Source organism: Anopheles bellator, chromosome 1 (genome assembly GCF_943735745.2).
Source record: "Anopheles bellator chromosome 1, idAnoBellAS_SP24_06.2, whole genome shotgun sequence".
Lineage (NCBI taxonomy): Eukaryota > Metazoa > Arthropoda > Insecta > Diptera > Culicidae > Anopheles > Anopheles bellator.
Genome location: NC_071285.1, coordinates 48,345,548 through 48,364,383, shown reverse-complemented (window position 1 = coordinate 48,364,383; position 18,836 = coordinate 48,345,548). Strand labels below are relative to the sequence as shown.

Sequence of the window (18,836 nt, the reverse complement as noted above, 5' to 3'; positions counted from 1 at the left end):
GTGGTTTATATACAGGTTATCGATCCCAAAAGAATAATGATTCTCACTAGCTTACCTTATGAAAGGCCCACAAATCGTTAACAGTGCTGGTAACGCGGTCTCCCATCTTCGGATGCTGCAACTCAATGATGAACCATTCGAATTCCATACGTTGCTTGGACCAGTGTGTACTAATACGTTGATTTATAATTCTAATCACGCACACACATGCAGACACGTAATTGTCGGTTCCGTTATTCTTATAAATTAAAGCGATAAGATAAATTTTTCTGCAAACTAAACGAGAAATATGAAACGACTAAATATTTAACTGAAAATGTAACGTTCAACAAAAAGAGCTCTTCAGAATAACTTGTTTTTGTTCAAAAGACTAATTTATACTCTTGTTAATTGAATTGATTGCATTGTAGACAATGAGCTTTGGAAAATATTTCTTTATTGGCAAGGTTCTGCTTTAGACATTTGTCTGTTTCTGCAATTTATAAAATGCAACCTGTCTTTCAATTCCAACAGAAACGTTTTTATAAAACGTTGCTATATTAAAACTATTAAATGCACTTTTTGTTGTTGTCTTGAGCCACATCGTGGAAAGCTTGCGTGATCGTGCGCTTCTTAAGGCACGCTACAGCGACTTCCTTTGTCGCGAAATCACTGATACTCCTTGTTTAGCGAACGCCCAATCAGCATCCGTCGAATTTCCGACGTGCCAGCTCCGATTTCGTACAACTTGCAATCGCGCATGATGCGCCCGGTCGGATAGTCATTGATGTATCCATTTCCGCCCAAAATTTGAATCGAATCCAGTGCGACCTGCGTTGCCTTTTCGGCACAGTATAGAATGACACCAGCACAATCCTTCGGATTCGCCTTTCCCACATCACAGGCACGCGCCACCGAGTAAAGGTACGCGCGGCACGCGTTCATCGTCGTGTACATATCGGCCATCTTTCCCTGTAACAACTGAAACTCTCCGATCCGGGTGTTAAACTGTTTTCGAGTGTGGGCGTATTCGAAGGCAACGTCGCAAGCAGCCTGCATCAGCCCAACGGGACCCGCGGCCAGTACCAGTCGCTCTAGATCCAGTCCGGACATCAGCACGTACACGCCCTTGTTGAGTCCCCCCAGCACGTTAGCGGCCGGCACTTTCACATCCTCGAATATCAACTCGCTAGTCGGGCTGCCTCGGATGCCGAGTTTATCCAGCTTCGGTCCCTGCGTGAAGCCGCCCATACCGCGTTCCACGATAAACGCAGTAATGCCGTGCTGCGGCTTTGCGCTGCCGTCCGTCTTCGCGTAAACCACGTAGGTATCGGCCACGGGACCGTTGGTAATCCAAAACTTACTACCATTCAGCACGAAGTAGTCACCATGCTTGTCCGCTCGAAGCTTCATTGAGACAACATCACTGCCGGATCCAGCCTCAGACATGGCCAGTGCCCCAATATGTTCACCATTGCACAGCTTCGGGAGATAGCGTTGCTTTTGCTCTTCGGTGCCATTCCGGTGGATCTGGTTGACGCACAGATTCGAGTGCGCACCGTACGACAAGGCGATAGAGCCGGATGCGCGAGATATCTCCTCGTTTACGATGCAGTGATCGAGGTATGAGCCGCCCAGTCCACCGTATTCCGGTTTCACCGTTACACCCAGCACACCGAGCTCCCCGAGCTTCCGCCAGAAATTTCGTAGATCCCTGGAAATAGCCGCAAGAAATTATAATTCTTTTCGAAACGCAGCTCACGTCAATGATCGATGGCACTTACTTGAACTCATTCTGCTTATCAATTTCCTGTGCGAACGGAGCGAGTTCCTTCTGGGTGAAGTTGAACACGGTTTGGCGCAGCTGTCGTGGAATAGGTAGAACAAGGACAAAACAGTGAGCGGATGTTTGTGGAAAGATCGATCAAATTGTGCCCTGGTAAGCATATCTTACCTGTTGCTGCTCCTCGGTCAACCCGAAAAGATTCTCGTCGATAGGGTAGTGCTGCATGGTGCGACATTGCAGGATGGATCCGCTGGGCCAACGGGCTGTGGACAGCAGCTTAGCGGCGGCCCCTAATTTACGTATCGCCGACATTCTGAAGGGGTAAAGAATCACGTTCAATCGCGGTGGGTTGCAATGTGATAAGAGGCCTTCTCCAGCAGTGTAAGCAACGGCGCAGTATCAGGTTCCGTCACGGCCACGCAGAACACTTACTTTCGTCCGGAGATCGTAACAAAAACACACCGTAAGTTAGACATGTGTACTCACGCACACGCTATCAACGGTGGGCACATTCACGGTTAGGCCGACATAATCTACCTTCGCATGCGCTTTAGTTATTGCGATTAGAGTCTCCGATAAAACCTTCAAATTTAAAGAGAATTTGTTGTATTTAATTTGGTTTATTGCAAAAAACAGCAAAACAGATGTACTAAAAACATTTGTGTGGTACTAAAGTTCAACAGATTTCATTCCATCAAGGGTTAACGACAAAAGCAAAACAACTTAAACGATTATGCTGGCAACACTGCACACTGCTGTTGTGCATCGTCGCGTCAAGAAATATGTTTATCCTGTGCAGAGATGGACGAAATGCAAATGGGAAGAAAACAAGTGTCGGAATCTGTAACTTTTTGAGCTAGTTAGCGCATTATTTGTTGGTTTTCTTGCGCCCACCATACTGGATGCGAGCGACGCACAGAAATGAATAACAGAATGATGATCAAATGTGAACCCCTGGCTGAGGAAGCGGAATTGTTCAGAAGTTTGGTGTCGCACGACGAACCGCATCAACAGCAGCAACATCAGGATTTTCGGATGTTTTGTGCTTATAAATTGAAGATTACAGAAGATACTGCAACACTGTTGGAAGGTAACTTGGATAACTTCACAACCGCAAACCGTTTGTTCGTGAGCTAATCATTCTTATCTCCACAGAACAAGGTATCGATATGGAGTGCCTGCGAAAAATGCGCATCGAAGACGTTGACGTACTGTTCGAAGGGAAACCGCTCGGGCCCAAGATCCTCTTCCGTGAAGCGTTTCTCGAGTGGCGAGAAGAAATTGGTCTACCCTGCAAAAGTCTGAAGGCACTTTCAGCTCGCAAACGTTCCTCCGAATCGTCAGATAGTGATAACAGTAGTCCACCGAAACAAGCGGCAGCTATTTCATCTGCATCTGCACTGCTCTGGGACGAGAGCCTTCAGCAGCAACACTTTCAGGAACAGCGTATTAAACAACAGCAACAGGTGTTGGAAAAGGACTCTCTGCCGAACCGCAAGCCAACCGTTTCGTACAGTTCCTTTGGGTGGCCCATGAACCCGGTCACGCTGAAGGATATTCTCAATAGTAGCCCACACGGTCGGTCAATTTTGGCCGCCGGTGAGCTTGGCGGACTAAGTAAATCTCAGCAGTATCAACTGACGGCCATCATTATTTCCTACCATATGGAGTATAATGTAAAAATCACGATTCCTCAGCTGGAAAATTATGCATGCTGCATCGTAACACTCTTACCTCATGAAAATTCCGTAAGTATACCCGAATCAGCTGCCAATTTTATCATCCTGAGCAATGTTATCACTGTCCTCATTTGTGTTATTATCATTTCCAGCTAACCTACTACATTCCACGCGGTCCCAATCGACGTACTCAGGGCGGTTCGCTCTATTCGCGGTTCATCAATCAAAAAATTAGCAAAAAGGCACTTGCCATCGGCAACTCGGTTGCAGCATCCTAACCTGTGCGATGCTCTTGAATCAGTATCATTCCAAGCGTAGAGATGCTATACTAGTCACAATCTCACGGCCGAACCAAATCCCAACGTGTCCAGTGCGCAATGCGTTAAGGCGTTAAGGAGGCGTTAAGAATCGGTTACCTGTACTTATGGATCCCTTAAGCGTATGTGTGTCTGTCAGATGAAGGAAGGACGTTGAAGCGTTCTAAAACGCTCAATATTTGTTGCCGTAGTTTAGTTGCGTATATTATTTATTCGTCTTTTTTCACCGACCCATTCCAAGTCCCAAGCGCGATGTGTTGCCCCGATGCGATTTATGCTTAGGATTGATACGCTGGATACGCTCATACTCAGTACAAGCCGTCTTATAGGCAAAACTTTCAACCGCTGGTGCTGGTTGATGATTAGATAGTAATGACCGTTTAGAACTTAGTTGTTAGACTAGATCTGCGTGGTGTTCGCAATGTTAGGGACGAATGTAAAAGTCTATTATCAATAATCTCTGGGGGGAGCACAACACGAGTAAACATCACTACAAATCGATAGCTTTCATCGACAGAGCATATACAACGTTATTATCTCCTTCGTGAAAGGCTAGATAACTGGTTGCACATATGCCATACATTTCATCATAAACAGCACCGGCTATTTTAACATTTTCATACTGTCCAAGCAACGCATAGGAAAAGGGAAGATGGGATGGAAAGCAGCCCTTTCTATCGTACGCCATACAAATAATAATATGTGTGGCTCTTTTCAAATAATACTTTGGATGTGATTTAGTTTACAGTTGATATTTTAAGCCTATTGTTTTGTTTTTAATTGATAAGAGGAATCTCGGGATAAGAAGACTTTTCTTGATTTGCAAGTTTGGCTCTCATGAAAAAGTATTGTAATTATTGTTCGCACCATGTTGCGCCGACTACGAACAAAACAACATTTTTAAAATGCATAATAAAATGCCGAAAATGTTTAGAACTGATAACAATACTGTGATACCGTTTTAGTTGAAGAGAAAGTGAAAATCAAAAACCGTTATGGACGTTGTAGGATTGAACAGTGCTGTATTTCCAGATTTATGCCCGGTGTTCGATTGAGTGAAACTGATCTAAAACCGAGAAGATTTTCTAGCGCTTTTGATCACCAAGATCATCAATGCAGTCCTCGTCGATTTCGGGCCACTTTTCCGGAATGATATCGAAAAGCTCGTCCTTCACGTCGCCTTGAATGACGATCTCATCGTCACCCGTTACCGATGATCCGCAGGCAAACTTTGTTCCAAAAAATTTGGCCGCCAGCTTTAGATCGATATCGAAAGACGCCAAACCGACGACCACCGTGACCGACTTTTTCTTGCCACGAGCCGATCGCGACAGGAAAATGGTTCGTGGTCCTTCGGCCTTGGTCTTTTTGGTTTTCATCATACCTTTGCCGCCACGTTTCTGTCCCGTTTTCTTCTTGTCTTCGCTGTCGCCGGCTGAAGGTTCACCGGATGTGCCGGATTTTGCCACACCGCCGCTGCTTCCATCGCTGGTACCGGCTGCTGCTGTAATGTCAACTTTCAATTGCTCGAACTCGGCCGGCAGATTCTTTTCAAGCCACTGCTTGCACTTTTCGTAGTCCGGATAGTATTCGCAGTACTCGAGTGGCATTGAACAGTTGCCACAACATACAACGGTAAGTGGATAAACGATTCCCTCCTTCGGCCCGGCTGCTAACCGATCGGGGATATCCTTTACCATGGTGCTAGGCGACGAAGACCGATTACCGAGAATCAAGCAATATAAGAAGCTGTAAAAGTAGCTTTTGTTTCCATACTTACTACTTTGGTTTCCAACGTAGATTGTATTCTAAGATTGTGCTCAAAAAATCTGTCGAGAACCCACGTTTCTCGGTTTTCGAGCAAAGAAAAATATTGGTGTTGTTATGCTTTCGCTGTTTTCTTTTCGCTACGGGTTCTGACAGCTGTCAACTTCCATAGAACTAAAATTATTTTTTAGTACAAAGGCACTTGTTGAAATATTTTTGAAAAGCAGCACCGACTAAAAACGCACCGGAGAACCAATGGATCCTCTAAAATAAATTACTGCGAAATAAATAAATATGACGAAATCAATCGTAGTAACGTTTCGCGTGATCATAATGTAGATACTTTGAGAACTGAGTAATGAGTTCGCGAATCCTGTCTTCGGGGCTTATCAAAACAAATCCCACTTTGAAAGAAGCTTCTGTCAGGTGGAAGGGGCAATAGATCACGAAAACAGAACCAATCCACTTTCCATCATCAACATTCCCAAGTTTCGGTTACAACATCAAGTCGACGGTGAGAAGGCATTGGACAAAATGGTTAACAATGATTGCCAACCCGCTTGCTGATAGTGCTGCGCCGTGCGGGCTTATCGGACGTGTCGGAGGATCAGGCTCAGGCCGATTTTAGTGTGGCGGCTCCCACTACTCAATTGCCACCATGCTGTGAGCGGATACGGCGTAAGCGATCGACAGCGATAAGATAAAGCGTCTTCGAACGGATACTGGACGTGCCTCCGAGGCCCTGAGCTGCCAGTTAATGCTCGGCCTTAGCCCTGTGTGCTTTATGCAATAAAACTGTGCGACGTACAACCAAACACAAGTCTTCCAATCGGCGAGCCGCTCGCACGCGTCACAGTCTGACCTTTGATCGCGCCTCCAACAATGTCGTCCAGCCTGGGAAAAAAGTTTGGTGATTTAATCGGTTCCATTGATGAAGGCACCAGCTCCGCCCGATTTATACTATTCCGCGCCGAAACTGCCGAAGTGGTTTGCTTCCATCAGAAGGAGCTCCGACAGATTTACCCGCAGGAAGGATGGGTCGAGCAGGAACCGCACGAAATCCTGGGCGTGGTGCAGGAATGTATTGAGCGGACCCTCGAAAAGCTTCGTGAGCTGGGCGGTGACCCCGAGCACGACATCGTGGCGGTCGGTGTTACGAACCAGCGTGAAACGACCATCGTATGGGACCGGACAACGGGCGAGCCTCTCTACAATGCAATCGTATGGCTTGATATGCGCACAGCGTCCACCGTCGACCAGCTGCTCGACACGGTGCCCAACAAGACGAAGAATAAAGAGTACCTTAAGCCAATCTGCGGACTGCCACTGTCGCCATACTTTTCTGCCGTGAAGCTACGCTGGCTGATGGACAACGTGCCGAAGGTGAAAGCAGCCATCCGGGGAGGTCAATGCCTGTTCGGTACGGTCGACAGTTGGCTTATATGGAACTTGACCGGAGGACCCAACGGTGGTGTCCACGTGACGGACGTTTCCAACGCTTCCCGCACAATGCTGATGAGTCTTGAATCGCTGCACTACGACAAGACGCTGCTTAAATTTTTTGACATCCCGCTTGAAATCCTGCCTGCCATACGGTCCAGTTCGGAGGTTTACGGACCGATCGCGTTCGCACCCCTGCGCGGTATACCGCTCGCCGGATGTTTGGGTGATCAGCAGTCGGCGCTTGTCGGACAAGAGTGTCTAACGCGTGGCAAGGCCAAAGCAACGTACGGTACCGGGTGCTTTCTCCTCTACAACACCGGTACAGCCCGGATCGACTCTTCACACGGACTGCTCACAACCGTAGCGTACCAGCTCGGCCCAGAATCGTTTCCCGTGTACGCGCTCGAAGGATCGGTTGCTGTGGCAGGGGCCGCCCTCGGGTGGCTGCGGGACAACATGAACCTGCTCGCTAGTGTGAATGAGTCGGAAGCACTGGCCCGAACGGTCGCCAACAATGGCGATGTTTACTTTGTGCCAGCGTTCAGTGGTCTCTACGCACCGTACTGGAATCAAGAGGCCCGTGGTGTTATTTGTGGGATCACGGAGGAAACGAAGCGGGGCCACATCATACGGGCCGCACTCGAAGCAATTTGCTTTCAGGTGCGCGACATTCTCGACGTGATGAACACTGAATGCGGAACGCCGCTTCTTAAGCTAAAAGTCGACGGCGGCATGACTGTCAACGATTCAATGATGCAGTGGCAGGCGGATCTGATCGGTCTCGACATACTGCGGCCTACATTCGTCGAAACGACTGCCCTGGTGAGAACCTATAAACTGAAAGAAGCCATTCCTGTAAGTTCCTTGTTTACCCAGTACGTTTTGATCTTTTGCAGGGAGCGGCAATGGTGGCCGGCCGTGCGGTGGGCAAGTGGGACATCGACAACGTGAGCGTCGAAAGTAGCTGCAAAGTCTTTAAGCCACAAATCAGCGAGGACGAACGGGACATGCGCTACAGCAAGTGGAAGATGGCCATCGAGAGGTCGTTCGGCTGGGAAAGCAACACACTGTGATCGATGCACAGACGAAGTTAGTTTGAAGTGATCGATAATTCCGTTCGTTTGTTTCATTAAGCAGTAGCGGCAAATAGAAAGGTTGTGTTTTGTAGGTTTTAAGTGCAGAGGTGCTTTGGGGGTTTTACATTGAAAGATTAAACAACTGGTGCTTAACAAGTTCTGTGTGCGGTCTCTTTAATTCATGCCGTGAGAAAATCTGCGCAGTGCTTCATTGAAAGTAATACTCACTGTCGGATGCTAATATAATCCTGTTTTTTATTTGTATTTCGTTTGATATTCATAAAAAAGGAGAATAAACGCATTCAATTGTAGTTATAGTACGAGGAGCACACTGTGTCGAGCAAGCGGACAACTTAGTCACAGCAGCAGTCTGCGCAAACGAGTGTTGCAGCATTCCGAAACCTATCTATAATGTGTGAGGAGCGTACTGGATAGTGAAATCTAGCCGCGAGTGGAAATTGGTTCCAGAGTTTCTTGAACTAGCACACACACACACACACACATGGAGCAACAAATGCCAGCGAACGTGAACGTTTCGTGGTGAAGTACTATATACACGGCTTATATAAAACGATGAACAAAAACAAGAATCAAAAAGGGAAAACATAAAAAAACAAATATCTCATGAGGAGAACGTAACTTGTGCGCATTTGTATGTAAAACCGTCAGAAAACATGTTCAGCACCAAGCCACGCTTCGAGAACCGAAAGAGAAACCTCCAAAAAAACGTGACTGAGTTGAGTAGCCGTGCATTATCGTGAGACATTGGCATGTTGCGCCGCAATGGTTCCTGTTTCACGAGGAGCACGGTGCTGATGTCTCTACTGCGCTCCCTCCTCGGGACCTGCTGCTGCTGCCACTCCTGCTGCACCTGGTCCTCCATTGGCGATTTCATCCGCGTTCGGTAGTATGCCCCCTATAGCGCCCTCTTCGCCATCTAGGAGAGCATCGGGCCTCAGGAACGGTTCAGCTTCCGGTTCGTGTGATATTTCAAAATGTCGCTGGGGAAGCGGATTACCAGCTGTTCAGAGAATGGACAAGGGTACGTTCATGATGGACAATGATCGGAACGGAAACTAAAAGGGCGACTGGTATGCCCTTGTTGCCCCCTTACCAGAGTCAAGTTCCAGTGCAGGATCAGCGGTCGCTTCGGCCAAATTGGTGACCGACTTCGATTTCACGCACTGAAAGTCGACGTGGCGGCTCTTGGCTTCCTCCTTTTCCCACGACATGTGGATGAAGGGCCGCTGCAGATAATTGTAGATCACCTCGACCCGTCCACTCGCCCGTCTCTTCATTTTCTCCTTGTACGTGGGGTACCCCTCGATACCGAGCCGGATCTTCTTGAGACCCCGATCCTTCAGCACCTGCTTGGCAACATCCCGATTTTCGATGTATTTAAAGAACCGATACATGGCCGTGTTCGCGACCGTTTGGCAGTCTTCTTCACCCATTTGAGGCGGGTACTCCGCATCCCAGTCGATGATATCATCTGTTGCAGAAGGAAAAAGCGCACCGTTACAGTGTGTTGCTGGAGCACTGGATGGTTGGTTGGGTACCTTCAGAGAGAACTACGATGTGACATTCGCGGTGCCCCTGGCGAGCAGCATCAACCATCAACGGCAGGATGAGCGATTCCAAAAACGCTCCGAACTGAATGCTGGCCCCCTCGTTGCTTAGTTCGTGCAGCAATCCGCGCAGATTCTGGCACCTGATCGTTTCGGCATTGAACGGAATCAGCAGATAGTCGCAAGCTTCGCGCAACTCCAGCACCGACACCGTCGGTGGGCAACGTATCACGCCCGACCGGTAGTACTCGAGGATGGTCCGAAAGACGGTGTGTGAGATACCGTCTGCCACCTCGTACTCACCCCGCTCGTTCGGATGCGCGAACTCGAGCCCCGAACTGAACATTCGGCCGAGCATGGTCTGGGGCTGAGAGGTCAGCATCGCCGCATTGACCGTAAAAGTCGTATTGTCGACGATCAGCGTTATACGCTCACCATCTTGCAGCTTTTTTCCGTGTACATGGCTCACAGCGGCCGCCGCCTTTGCACTGTCCGTCGTGTTGTGCTGTGCCTGGTGTTGCTGCATCAGTCGATTGTTTCTACAAGTGGGAAACGTAGCCGAAGTAGTAAGAAGTTAAATTTTGAACCAAAAAACCGAGAACAAAAGATAAAGTGGGACAAAACGAGTGAACGGAAAATACTTAACGAAGGTCACAAAAGTAGCACGCTTCGATATTTCGAAACAAACACGAACAGAACGTCCTACAAAGGCAGTCTCGTGTACTTGCAGCTCGCCCAATAACTCACTTCAAACACAGACACTGGGTAAGTAAGCCGTGCATCGTCTGCAACGTGTGCTGCTGTCTGGGCGAAGCTGGGCGCGATATCAGGACACATGTGCGACGCGACGTGGGAGAAGTGAGATGAGGACCAACGGGAAGATGTCTGGCGGTAGAGACGGTGACCAAAAAAACAGACCAAACCCTGACCTAGCACACAAAGAAACTCAGTCTCCGGTTGCAGTCTATCGCGCCGCGTGCTACAACTTTCGTTGCTTGGGGAGTGGAGAGAGCGAAAGGGATGAGCTAGATCTGGTGGTGGCGGTGGTGGGGACGTGTCTGGACGGTCTGCGTCTGTCAAGTAAGGACCTCAGCATCAACCTATTTTTGCTGCCCTTCTTCTCACACAGTGCTGCAACGCAAGCTGAGCACACACAGAGCAACAGCAAGGAGCAACACCTCCAAACGCCGCTGTGTCCTTTATGTGTGCGATGGTCGCTCTGTTTCACTCCCACCAGCGCGGGTTGGTCACACTCCGTCACATTTACTACCTTTTTTCTCTTGTTCTACTATTACTCTGTTATTCCAACGCCGTGGAACGCGTTGGGGCAACACGATCCCTTCCACCCTCGGTCCTTCCTTACCTGGCACGATTTTTCATCATCTTCCGACGGCGGTCGTCCGTTTCGGTGGTGTCCTCAGTATTGCTGCTGCTGTGCGAACTATCATAGCAATCATTCTTGCCGATGGCCCCACCAACAGAAGCCGCACCGCCGACGAGAGCGCTACCCGGGCCGGAGTTTGCGATGCCAGCATCCCGCTGCTGCTGGGGCTGCGGCTGTCCCGCTGCTGAAGGCGTTCCCTGCTTTCGCTGGAGCTGAAGGTCCATCATGAAATGCTTCAGCGCACCGCAAACCCGTCCCAAGTACCGATAATAGAAGAGGTGTAGCCTATCCACGACGATGGCTGAGGCAGTAGGGCTCTGTTCTGGTTAAGCGACGCAAACCTCCTTTCCACTTCCACACGGAAGTGGCCCACCCGCAGATTGTGCACCGTAATCGCAGCAAACAACCGAACAACGCAATGAGTATAATTATGCACGCATTACTTCGGCCTTAAGGATCGATGCGTTTGGGGAAATCCGCACAAATTCCCAGTGCGGATGAGCCCACCACAAAGCAATAGTGCACTCGTTGAAAAATGTCTTCTTCCACTCGTCGTCACTGTGGAGGAGGTATGCTTCTTTTGTTTGGCTGAATTTTCCCTTCCGCAGTTGCGTTGCCGTTTTTGACGTTTTGTCAGATGTTGGGTGACTGTTTTTTTTTTGTATTATAGGAAACTACCAGGGAACTGGGAAAATCGCAAAAAAAAACTTTGCTTAACAAGCGTGTATTGTGAAAACAGAACAAAGAAAACTTTAATTCAGTCGTAAGTAGTATAAGTTGGGTGTTTCATTGACTGGCTGGAAATTGGCTGTACTGACGAATACAGCAAAACATTAAAGCAAATTTCAAACACTGCCCTTGAAGTTCAAACTTTGAAGCATTCCGCAAGTATCAAGATTCAGAACACGGCTTACAATTTTAACATTTGTGGCTTTCTCGCAAGGATTTGTCGAATGTTTCTAATTGAATCGAGAAAACCCAACTGTAATATGGAACCAATTCAAGGGGTTATGTTCACGCACCCGTCAACACTTTTGACGTTTTTGACGTTTCAGGAGCGATTTTGACGCGACGAGATGAAAATTTCGGTCGTAGTTCTGGGAAAATGGGAAAACTTGGCTGTCTGCGCTGCAGCAGAACGGTTCGGTGTTTCGGTAAACATACTTTCGCGGTGAAAACGATCGGTGTCACCATTCGCTAGCGGAACGGAGAACCCCGACGAAGACGATGCAATCAGGCAATGGCCAAGGTTGGCGGAACGCAGGGGATCATGGTGATCACGATTGTTTTGAAGCGCAGCCACAGTAGAATAATTCACCAACATCGTCCGTGTTTTCGCCGCTCGCCACTATGGAAACACTCGCAAGCGAATCATAATCGCGCGTGGCCACAGCACGAACCAAAGTGCGACGGTCTGAACCGCACCAGCGATAGCAACAATGCGTCCATCGTTACACTCCTCAACAGCAACTTTCTCCCGCAACAGTGCCGGAAACTGAACTTTTAGTGTAAGCTGAACTACAGCTGGTAAAGCAAAAATATCGATCTTTTCGATCCCCCTATACTGACTGAACAATCGAAAATGGGATTTTTTTGCTCCGGAGTAGGGTAGACAGTGGAAGACGGCGAAGTTCACTGCGATTAAGGATCACATTTGAGCTACGATCCTTGACGGAATCTAGAAGCACTGCGTCGGTAGATCATAGTACGACAAATAGCGAACATTTGCACACAAAAATATCTATACTGGTGGTGTTGGCGGTTAGTGACAGAGTATCGAAACGAAACCCTATGCTGAACGTGGAGATCGTGGACTTCGAACCAAATTGAAGCACATCAATAATCAGTCAAGCATTTAGCGTAAATGCTAAAATGGGGCCCGCGGCCAGTAAACAGTTTAGGTACGTATGAACGTCAAAGGACACGAATACTGTCAATTTTTTGTAGCATTTCCGAGAACTCCTGTTGGTTTTAAATAGAAATGCTTCAAACGATTCGCATTAACCAAAGTTTTTAGGCAGTAATCAGCTGGCTGAATCATGTAAGGACATCATGTTTATGCACAAAAGCACACGTTCATGCCAGCAAATATTTTCCAGCTCGTATTTAGGCAAAACGAACACCAGCAGCGCCGGTTGATATTATGGATGGGAAGCTTGTAAACCGTGCTTGTAAACAATTTTGACCAGCGTTTTGGGCTGATAAACAGCGTTTTGGCTGCGAAATCGAGCCAGCACTGACGACAGTACGCACGCAGCCGAAAATATCAGGAACTCTTCAAAACTGACACACACACCGCAGTGACGTTTGTTTGCAGCAACCTTGGTCGATGGATGCGCTCAACTCACGCACGTACACACCCTTGCCGACGGAGGGTGTGCTATCCGTACACGCTGTCCGTTCGCAACGGTACGTGAGTTTTTGCAGTTTCGAATGGACCCAAAGGGAGAAAATGCTACGGGCTTTGGTTGAAGCGCCATGCTGTACGGTCAAGCCGTCCAGCGATATTGTGGGTGAAAAGATGAATTTTCGCTTCGGAAGCACGAAAGAGACACTCAAGGTGCGCGGCTCTGGCGGAAGAAAGATAGAATGAGAAAGAGAGTGCGATCGTGTGTCGAGTTGACTGGTCAATGTGGTGGTGTCAGTGGCACGAGTTCGCTCGCTTCGCATGTGAAGGCTGCGAAGCATATTGGACGGGCTGCGCTTGTAGTGGTCACGGTGGTGGTTTTGTGGAACATCGAGCACATCAAACAAGGTGTTTAAAGGAAAGGAACGACGAACGTCGGTCCTCGGAGTGCGGGAAGGGTGTGCGCGCGGGCAGAAGGGACGGTCGTGAGACAAGCACGAGAGTGTGTGGTGCTGCTGCTGTAGATACACACATCAAGAAAAAGATGGAAAATTATAATGGCGGCTGTGTCTCGCCGAGTAGATTTTTCGGAATTAAACGCATTTAATTCGCAGCAAACCGAAAATGGTATGTACGAAAAGGTGTCTCAGTGCGCGGGTTAGTGGAACGCGTTAAATGCAGCCGTGCTGGCAGCGTACCGTGGTTAAAATTTGTCGAAAACAATGACGGGTCAGTTGTTTACTCTTTTACGGTGCAAGGATGGTTCGGTGGTGCAATCTTTTTTTCTTCAACCAACCGAGTGTCCCTCGGTGCCGTGTTGTGTGCGCGACATCCAAACCGTTCAAGATGTCCGGAAGCAGCAAAGGCTAGTATGGGATGAAATCATTGTTGAAAAAAAATAACGCAATGGCAATGGCAATAGCAGCAGCAGCAGCAGCAGCAGCAGCAGTAGATTCACCGTCATCGTCATCGCCGTCGTCGTCAACACCCCGTCGTGTGGCGGTGGCTCTCCTTCCGTGGGCCAGAGCCTCCTCCAATAGCAACAACAGCAGCATCGGTCAGGTGGAGTGAAGAGTAATAGAAATGGCCGACGGGTAGCGGGCTAGGAAAAAGGGAGGCAAAGAAACAGTTTTGGAGATTCCGTGCCAGTGCAAAATTCTGTCAATCGAACGCAAAAGGAATCTCCGCGAGGCAAGTTGTCAGAGAGATGTCTTGCCTGTGCAGGGAAAAGGTGTATGAAGGATCTCCTTTATTTTTTTTGCCTGTTCGCTCGCTCCCTCTCGTCGTCTGTCAATACTTCCGTTCCGTGCGCGCAGAATGGTTGGTCCCTGCGGGTGATCCAGATTCGCACTCCGAGTGTGTGACGACGCGCGGCTCGGTAAACAGAAAAAAGCATAATATTCCCGCAATGTGCACCGTGGAGAAGAGTTCATCCCTTGCCGACAATGCCGAAATTGTGTCTATTAAAAAAACGATAACGCCCAAACCTAGCAAAAGAATTCAGCAAAACTTGTGTAAATTGGAAAGAAGTATGAAAAAAGGCAAAACCTAATCGAAGGCATTAATAGTAAACACATAGTGAGAGCAAGAGAGAGAGAGCGCGAGAAAGGCAGCGACAGATCACTGATGGCAGATTTGAGAAGAAGAGAGAGAAAGCACTATGGAGCCTCAGCTAGAAGGGGTGATGGCAGGATGTCCGGGGGTTTTTTGGGAACGGTATTTGCGGGTGCGCGCGGGTGATGATCCATCCCCTCGGCCTGCCGCCGCCCCACCATCATCTGGCGTCACACTTTCAGGCCCCTATCATCAGCGGGGGGCGGGCAGCATCGAAGGAAGGAAGCGAAGTGTGCGTCTCCAAAGTGTCAAACGAAACTTGTCTCTTTCATCATGTCCAGCGACAAATGAATCAAAAGCGTGCCCGTGCCGTATGCAATGCGTCCGTCAATGTGCATGTGTGCGTGTGTGTTGTGAAAAAATGTCACCATAAAAAATGCATCCCGCTCGCAGAGATGATGATGCACTGGCTGCCGAGGAAGAAGATTTGCCTCAAAATTGTCTCCTCGCGGGCGGGATTCTGTGTGGCCCTGCTGCGCCGTGTTAAATTATCGAACGGTGCCTCGAGTGGTGGAAGAAGAAAATTATTGAGCGAAGTAGGCGGAGGATGAGGAAGAAAATGGTCCCTCTTCGCCGAAGTGTGCGGTGGAAAGTCGCTCGGAGCGGAGAGTCGTCGAAGAAGGCGAGGCGCCCCGGTATCCAAGAGAGCGCGAGAGAGAGAGAAAGAGAGGCTACTGATCTGATTGTGATTAATGCGTCGCTCTGGATAAGAGAGCGAATGAAAAGTGTGTGAACCTGTGTGAGAGTGTGTTTGCTGTCCCGCGGGCGACTAGAGCATAGCATTGTGGTTGTGAGGATGCGTGCGTGCGCGCGCGCGCCTTCCCTTTCTTTCGCTCCTTGGCACCCTCTTGCGGTCGCAAGCAGCAGCAAGCGCGATGAGTATGAGCGAGCCCTTATGTGTGTGCAAGCGAGAAAAAGCGTGCGCGCGAAAGGGAAAGATAAATCGAATTGATCGAAAACGGAGTGTGTATGGTTGTTTATGCGGTTGAAGAAGATCGTGGAATTGTTGTGTGTTTCGCGTGTAATGCACAACAAATGATTACACCAATAGTGGGCGTTTCGGTGGGCGAAATCGAAGGGAAATCCGATTACCTAGCCCACCAAAAGGATGTAAGGAGCAATTAAATCCTTTTCCCACATTCTCTGCTCGGCGAGCTTCCAGTGTGTTGTGTTTGTGCTGTATCAGAGTTGGATACGGCAAGCATTCCGAGAAGGTGTTGTCGTGCTCTCTTTCTCTTTTGCCAACGTGCGAGAGAAATGGAGCATGTGCGTGAGAATGCGTGAAGCAATGTTGCTCCGCCGTGTAATAAACGCCGTGTCTGAGAAAGATGGGAGAGGGAGCGATAGAGATAGAGATAGAATGAGAAATAGCAGTGTGAGCAAGAAGGCGCGAGAAATTTCAGAGAGTCGCGGATAAATTTCGTCGAAGGAAGATGCTGCTGCTGCTGTTGCTGTTGCTGCTTCTTCAGTGCTGTTTGCCATATACATTTAATTGCTGTTACCTACTGAACGTAGGTTCCACGTTTGATGGGATGCTTTCTGTAGTTTCGTAATGTCAATCATTTTCCTTTATTCAAACATTGTCAGAAATGGTTTCTTTCTTTCTCGATTGTACTAAAGATACTCGATTGCTAAGGGCCCAATAGAGAGTCGCGTAAGGGCATTTGCGTAAGAACGTGCTGCCGAAGAAAATTGGACAAGATGTTGTCTTGAATGGAGCTGAACTGCACCGAATGCTCGCCCGCTCTCTTTCTGTTTCTCCCGCGCGCGCATTTGCTCGCGGCTGGACAGCGGCGGTTCGTTCAGCCAGCCACACTGCGATCAACGCACCACTCGCTCCTGCTCACCCACACGAACGTACACCTCGCGTACTGGCGCTGGTGTGTCGCGTGAAGTGGCGTGCGCGTGCAAATGCTAAAGCAACCCAATCACCAATCTATCCATCCACCGAGCAACCACACACGACGGGGTAGCGCGTCATCATCACTCGCGCTGCCCGCACACAAGGTGCATAGATGCATGGCCATGCGGGTGGTGTGCGCGCGATGCGATGCTATTCAATCAGAGGCACCCGTCGACACACACCACCACCAGTGTAGGCGGGCTGTGTGCCCCCCTTGACGACGGCGGGCACCATCTCGCGGACTTTGTGTCGCGTTCGCGGCCCTGAAGCCGATGACCAGCACCACCACCACCAGACAGAGACAGAAGGACACGGGAATTGCGTGTTCCCTTCTGGCGCGAGGGTCGGACATTCCTCGGTGTGCACAGGTGCACTTTTTCTGGCGTTCAGTAAGACACAAATAATTACTGATGCTTTTTGTAGCTAAAGTTATCGTTGATGGCGCAAAAAACGCAACTTCCGCGACTGTCGTTATTGAGGGGAACTTCCAAGTTCTAGGCAAGTCCAAGGCAACAGATAAATCAAATAGAACCGCAACGGCAATGTCTGCGTGCTGAAAGCTAAATATTTTAATAGATGGCCAAACTGGAACGCATTTGATCGATCATCTGGCTGTGGGACAATCACCTCGGAATGAGGGTGAGGGAACATACTTGACGAAACTGAGCAAACATGGAGTACGAAGACGATGGGCAGAGGCTGGTCGCAGAGGTTTAAGCAAACTAATAGTCGGAGCCATCGAAGTTTCCATTCATAAAACGTTTTATGTCATGTTGTTGTTGTTGTGCTCGAAATGATCGATTTGTTCAACACAACTAACTTTTGTTAAACTGTTTTGTCGATATGCTCGTTATGTTTGATGATTACATTAAACTTTTATGGTCAATTGTTTCTGTGCATTGCACTTTTGTGCTAAATTTGTTGGGGATCAGGTCCAGGTCCGGGTGCTTCGGTAGGTCTCTCTGTATCAGTCGCTGAGCAAAAGAATGAGTACAAACGATTACCGGCAGGCGAATGATCCAATGCAATGCGCCGCAGATAAATAATCCTTTCCGATCTTACACGTGGGAAAATTCTAGGAAATTGTCGTCGGAACGAGACACTGAGCTAGCCTTCCTACAAGTGAGAGAAAAATCCGGTAATCTTGAGAGCACTAGACAGAATCGAGAGATAGTGCAAAGGAATGATAAGAACACCCGTGTGACTGCTGCATACTGTGATGGTGTGGCTGATTGCTGCCCGGAAACAGAAACAAATTTGCAAAAAGCCTACTTGTGCTATGCCAAAAGTACGTGAACCATCAATGAGATTTGGTTAGAGCCAAATGGAGACAGGAATAAGTCACAAAATATTTGTTTATTTGAGCCTTTGTTTGTCTAACTATGTGTTATGCTACCGTTAGCGGTCCATTTGAACGACGGAGTCCTCCCGTCGTTTAACAGCGATATGCCAATTTCATACCATGAAGCCAAATACTGTGCGGAGCAGCGCAGATTTCGCAATTTTGTGTTGAACGCCGATGTACTGGTAAAACAGCGGTAAAAAGAGAGGAAAGGTGTCAATTTTGCATCTTTACAACGCTTGTGGCCGAGCCAGGAACTGCACTGCCCATCTCGTCACACGATTGCAGTACGTCCAACAGAACCTTCCATAAACACAACACCTGAGAGAACAGAACAAGAGAAAACGTGAATCCGGGAGAATCTTTCCTCTGCTTGCTCCAGTGTATGTGTTTGAGAGAGAGAGTAAGCTATAGAGAGATGAAAGTGTTGAAACAATCGAAGAGCGCCCAATTGTTTGCGCTCCTGCGTGTTTGGAGAAGCAATGGAATGCTTGAGTGGAAGGGTGATGTTACGGGAGGATGCTCAGATGGACTGTGCGCTGGTGGTGGTGTGTCGTGACGTCTCCGTTGGCAGCCAACGTGAGGTACTGTATACGTACGAGGCAACGGACGATAAAAACGTAATTAAGCC

General features: G+C 48.5%; 5 protein-coding genes across 5 annotated transcripts; 2 read left to right on the top strand and 3 right to left on the bottom strand.

The window, feature by feature from the left end:
- Window positions 1-424: 424 nt before the first annotated feature.
- LOC131211084 (isovaleryl-CoA dehydrogenase, mitochondrial) lies at window positions 425-2,297 on the bottom strand. The gene is made up of 4 exons (XM_058204438.1): window positions 2,198-2,297; window positions 1,934-2,078; window positions 1,764-1,843; window positions 425-1,693 (listed from the first exon to the last, which is right to left on the bottom strand). The coding sequence occupies exons 1-4, from the start codon at window positions 2,239-2,241 to the stop codon at window positions 649-651; spliced, it is 1,314 nt and encodes a 437-aa protein (XP_058060421.1). The 5' UTR covers window positions 2,242-2,297; the 3' UTR covers window positions 425-648.
- A 274-nt stretch (window positions 2,298-2,571) lies between these two features.
- On the top strand, window positions 2,572-4,678 carry LOC131215939 (uncharacterized). Its single transcript, XM_058210337.1, has 3 exons — window positions 2,572-2,855; window positions 2,921-3,513; window positions 3,597-4,678. The coding sequence occupies exons 1-3, from the start codon at window positions 2,687-2,689 to the stop codon at window positions 3,720-3,722; spliced, it is 888 nt and encodes a 295-aa protein (XP_058066320.1). The 5' UTR covers window positions 2,572-2,686; the 3' UTR covers window positions 3,723-4,678.
- Window positions 4,679-4,763: 85 nt separating this feature from the next.
- Window positions 4,764-5,657, bottom strand: LOC131215950 (density-regulated protein homolog). The gene is made up of 2 exons (XM_058210349.1): window positions 5,542-5,657; window positions 4,764-5,465 (listed from the first exon to the last, which is right to left on the bottom strand). The coding sequence occupies exon 2, from the start codon at window positions 5,459-5,461 to the stop codon at window positions 4,847-4,849; it is 615 nt and encodes a 204-aa protein (XP_058066332.1). The 5' UTR covers window positions 5,462-5,465; window positions 5,542-5,657; the 3' UTR covers window positions 4,764-4,846.
- A 323-nt stretch (window positions 5,658-5,980) lies between these two features.
- Window positions 5,981-8,352, top strand: LOC131205624 (glycerol kinase). Its single transcript, XM_058197804.1, has 2 exons — window positions 5,981-7,793; window positions 7,868-8,352. The coding sequence occupies exons 1-2, from the start codon at window positions 6,411-6,413 to the stop codon at window positions 8,042-8,044; spliced, it is 1,560 nt and encodes a 519-aa protein (XP_058053787.1). The 5' UTR covers window positions 5,981-6,410; the 3' UTR covers window positions 8,045-8,352.
- LOC131205625 (BTB/POZ domain-containing protein 10) lies at window positions 8,283-11,564 on the bottom strand. Its single transcript, XM_058197805.1, has 4 exons — window positions 10,979-11,564; window positions 9,607-10,154; window positions 9,162-9,539; window positions 8,283-9,068 (listed from the first exon to the last, which is right to left on the bottom strand). The coding sequence occupies exons 1-4, from the start codon at window positions 11,224-11,226 to the stop codon at window positions 8,869-8,871; spliced, it is 1,374 nt and encodes a 457-aa protein (XP_058053788.1). The 5' UTR covers window positions 11,227-11,564; the 3' UTR covers window positions 8,283-8,868.
- Window positions 11,565-18,836: the final 7,272 nt, after the last annotated feature.

What these genes read in the sequence shown, in the direction of transcription:
- LOC131211084 (XM_058204438.1), bottom strand. Translation starts at nt 2,241, where the DNA reads ATGTCTAACTTACGGTGTGTTTTTGTTACGATCTCCGGACGAAA. An exon ending in GTTACGATCTCCGGACGAAA is followed by an intron (nt 2,079 to 2,197) that starts GTAAGTGTTCTG and finishes TTACCCCTTCAG; the next exon opens with AATGTCGGCGATACGTAAAT. An exon ending in GATAAGCAGAATGAGTTCAA is followed by an intron (nt 1,694 to 1,763) that starts GTAAGTGCCATC and finishes GGCTATTTCCAG; the next exon opens with GGATCTACGAAATTTCTGGC.
- LOC131215939 (XM_058210337.1), top strand. Translation starts at nt 2,687, where the DNA reads ATGAATAACAGAATGATGATCAAATGTGAACCCCTGGCTGAGGAAGCG. An exon ending in TACTGCAACACTGTTGGAAG is followed by an intron (nt 2,856 to 2,920) that starts GTAACTTGGATA and finishes TTATCTCCACAG; the next exon opens with AACAAGGTATCGATATGGAG. An exon ending in TCTTACCTCATGAAAATTCC is followed by an intron (nt 3,514 to 3,596) that starts GTAAGTATACCC and finishes TATCATTTCCAG; the next exon opens with CTAACCTACTACATTCCACG.
- LOC131215950 (XM_058210349.1), bottom strand. Translation starts at nt 5,461, where the DNA reads ATGGTAAAGGATATCCCCGATCGGTTAGCAGCCGGGCCGAAGGAGGGA.
- LOC131205624 (XM_058197804.1), top strand. Translation starts at nt 6,411, where the DNA reads ATGTCGTCCAGCCTGGGAAAAAAGTTTGGTGATTTAATCGGTTCCATT. An exon ending in TCGTCGAAACGACTGCCCTG is followed by an intron (nt 7,794 to 7,867) that starts GTGAGAACCTAT and finishes GATCTTTTGCAG; the next exon opens with GGAGCGGCAATGGTGGCCGG.
- LOC131205625 (XM_058197805.1), bottom strand. Translation starts at nt 11,226, where the DNA reads ATGATGGACCTTCAGCTCCAGCGAAAGCAGGGAACGCCTTCAGCAGCG. An exon ending in ATGATGAAAAATCGTGCCAG is followed by an intron (nt 10,155 to 10,978) that starts GTAAGGAAGGAC and finishes TCCCACTTGTAG; the next exon opens with AAACAATCGACTGATGCAGC. An exon ending in TGCACTGGAACTTGACTCTG is followed by an intron (nt 9,069 to 9,161) that starts GTAAGGGGGCAA and finishes TTCTCTGAACAG; the next exon opens with CTGGTAATCCGCTTCCCCAG.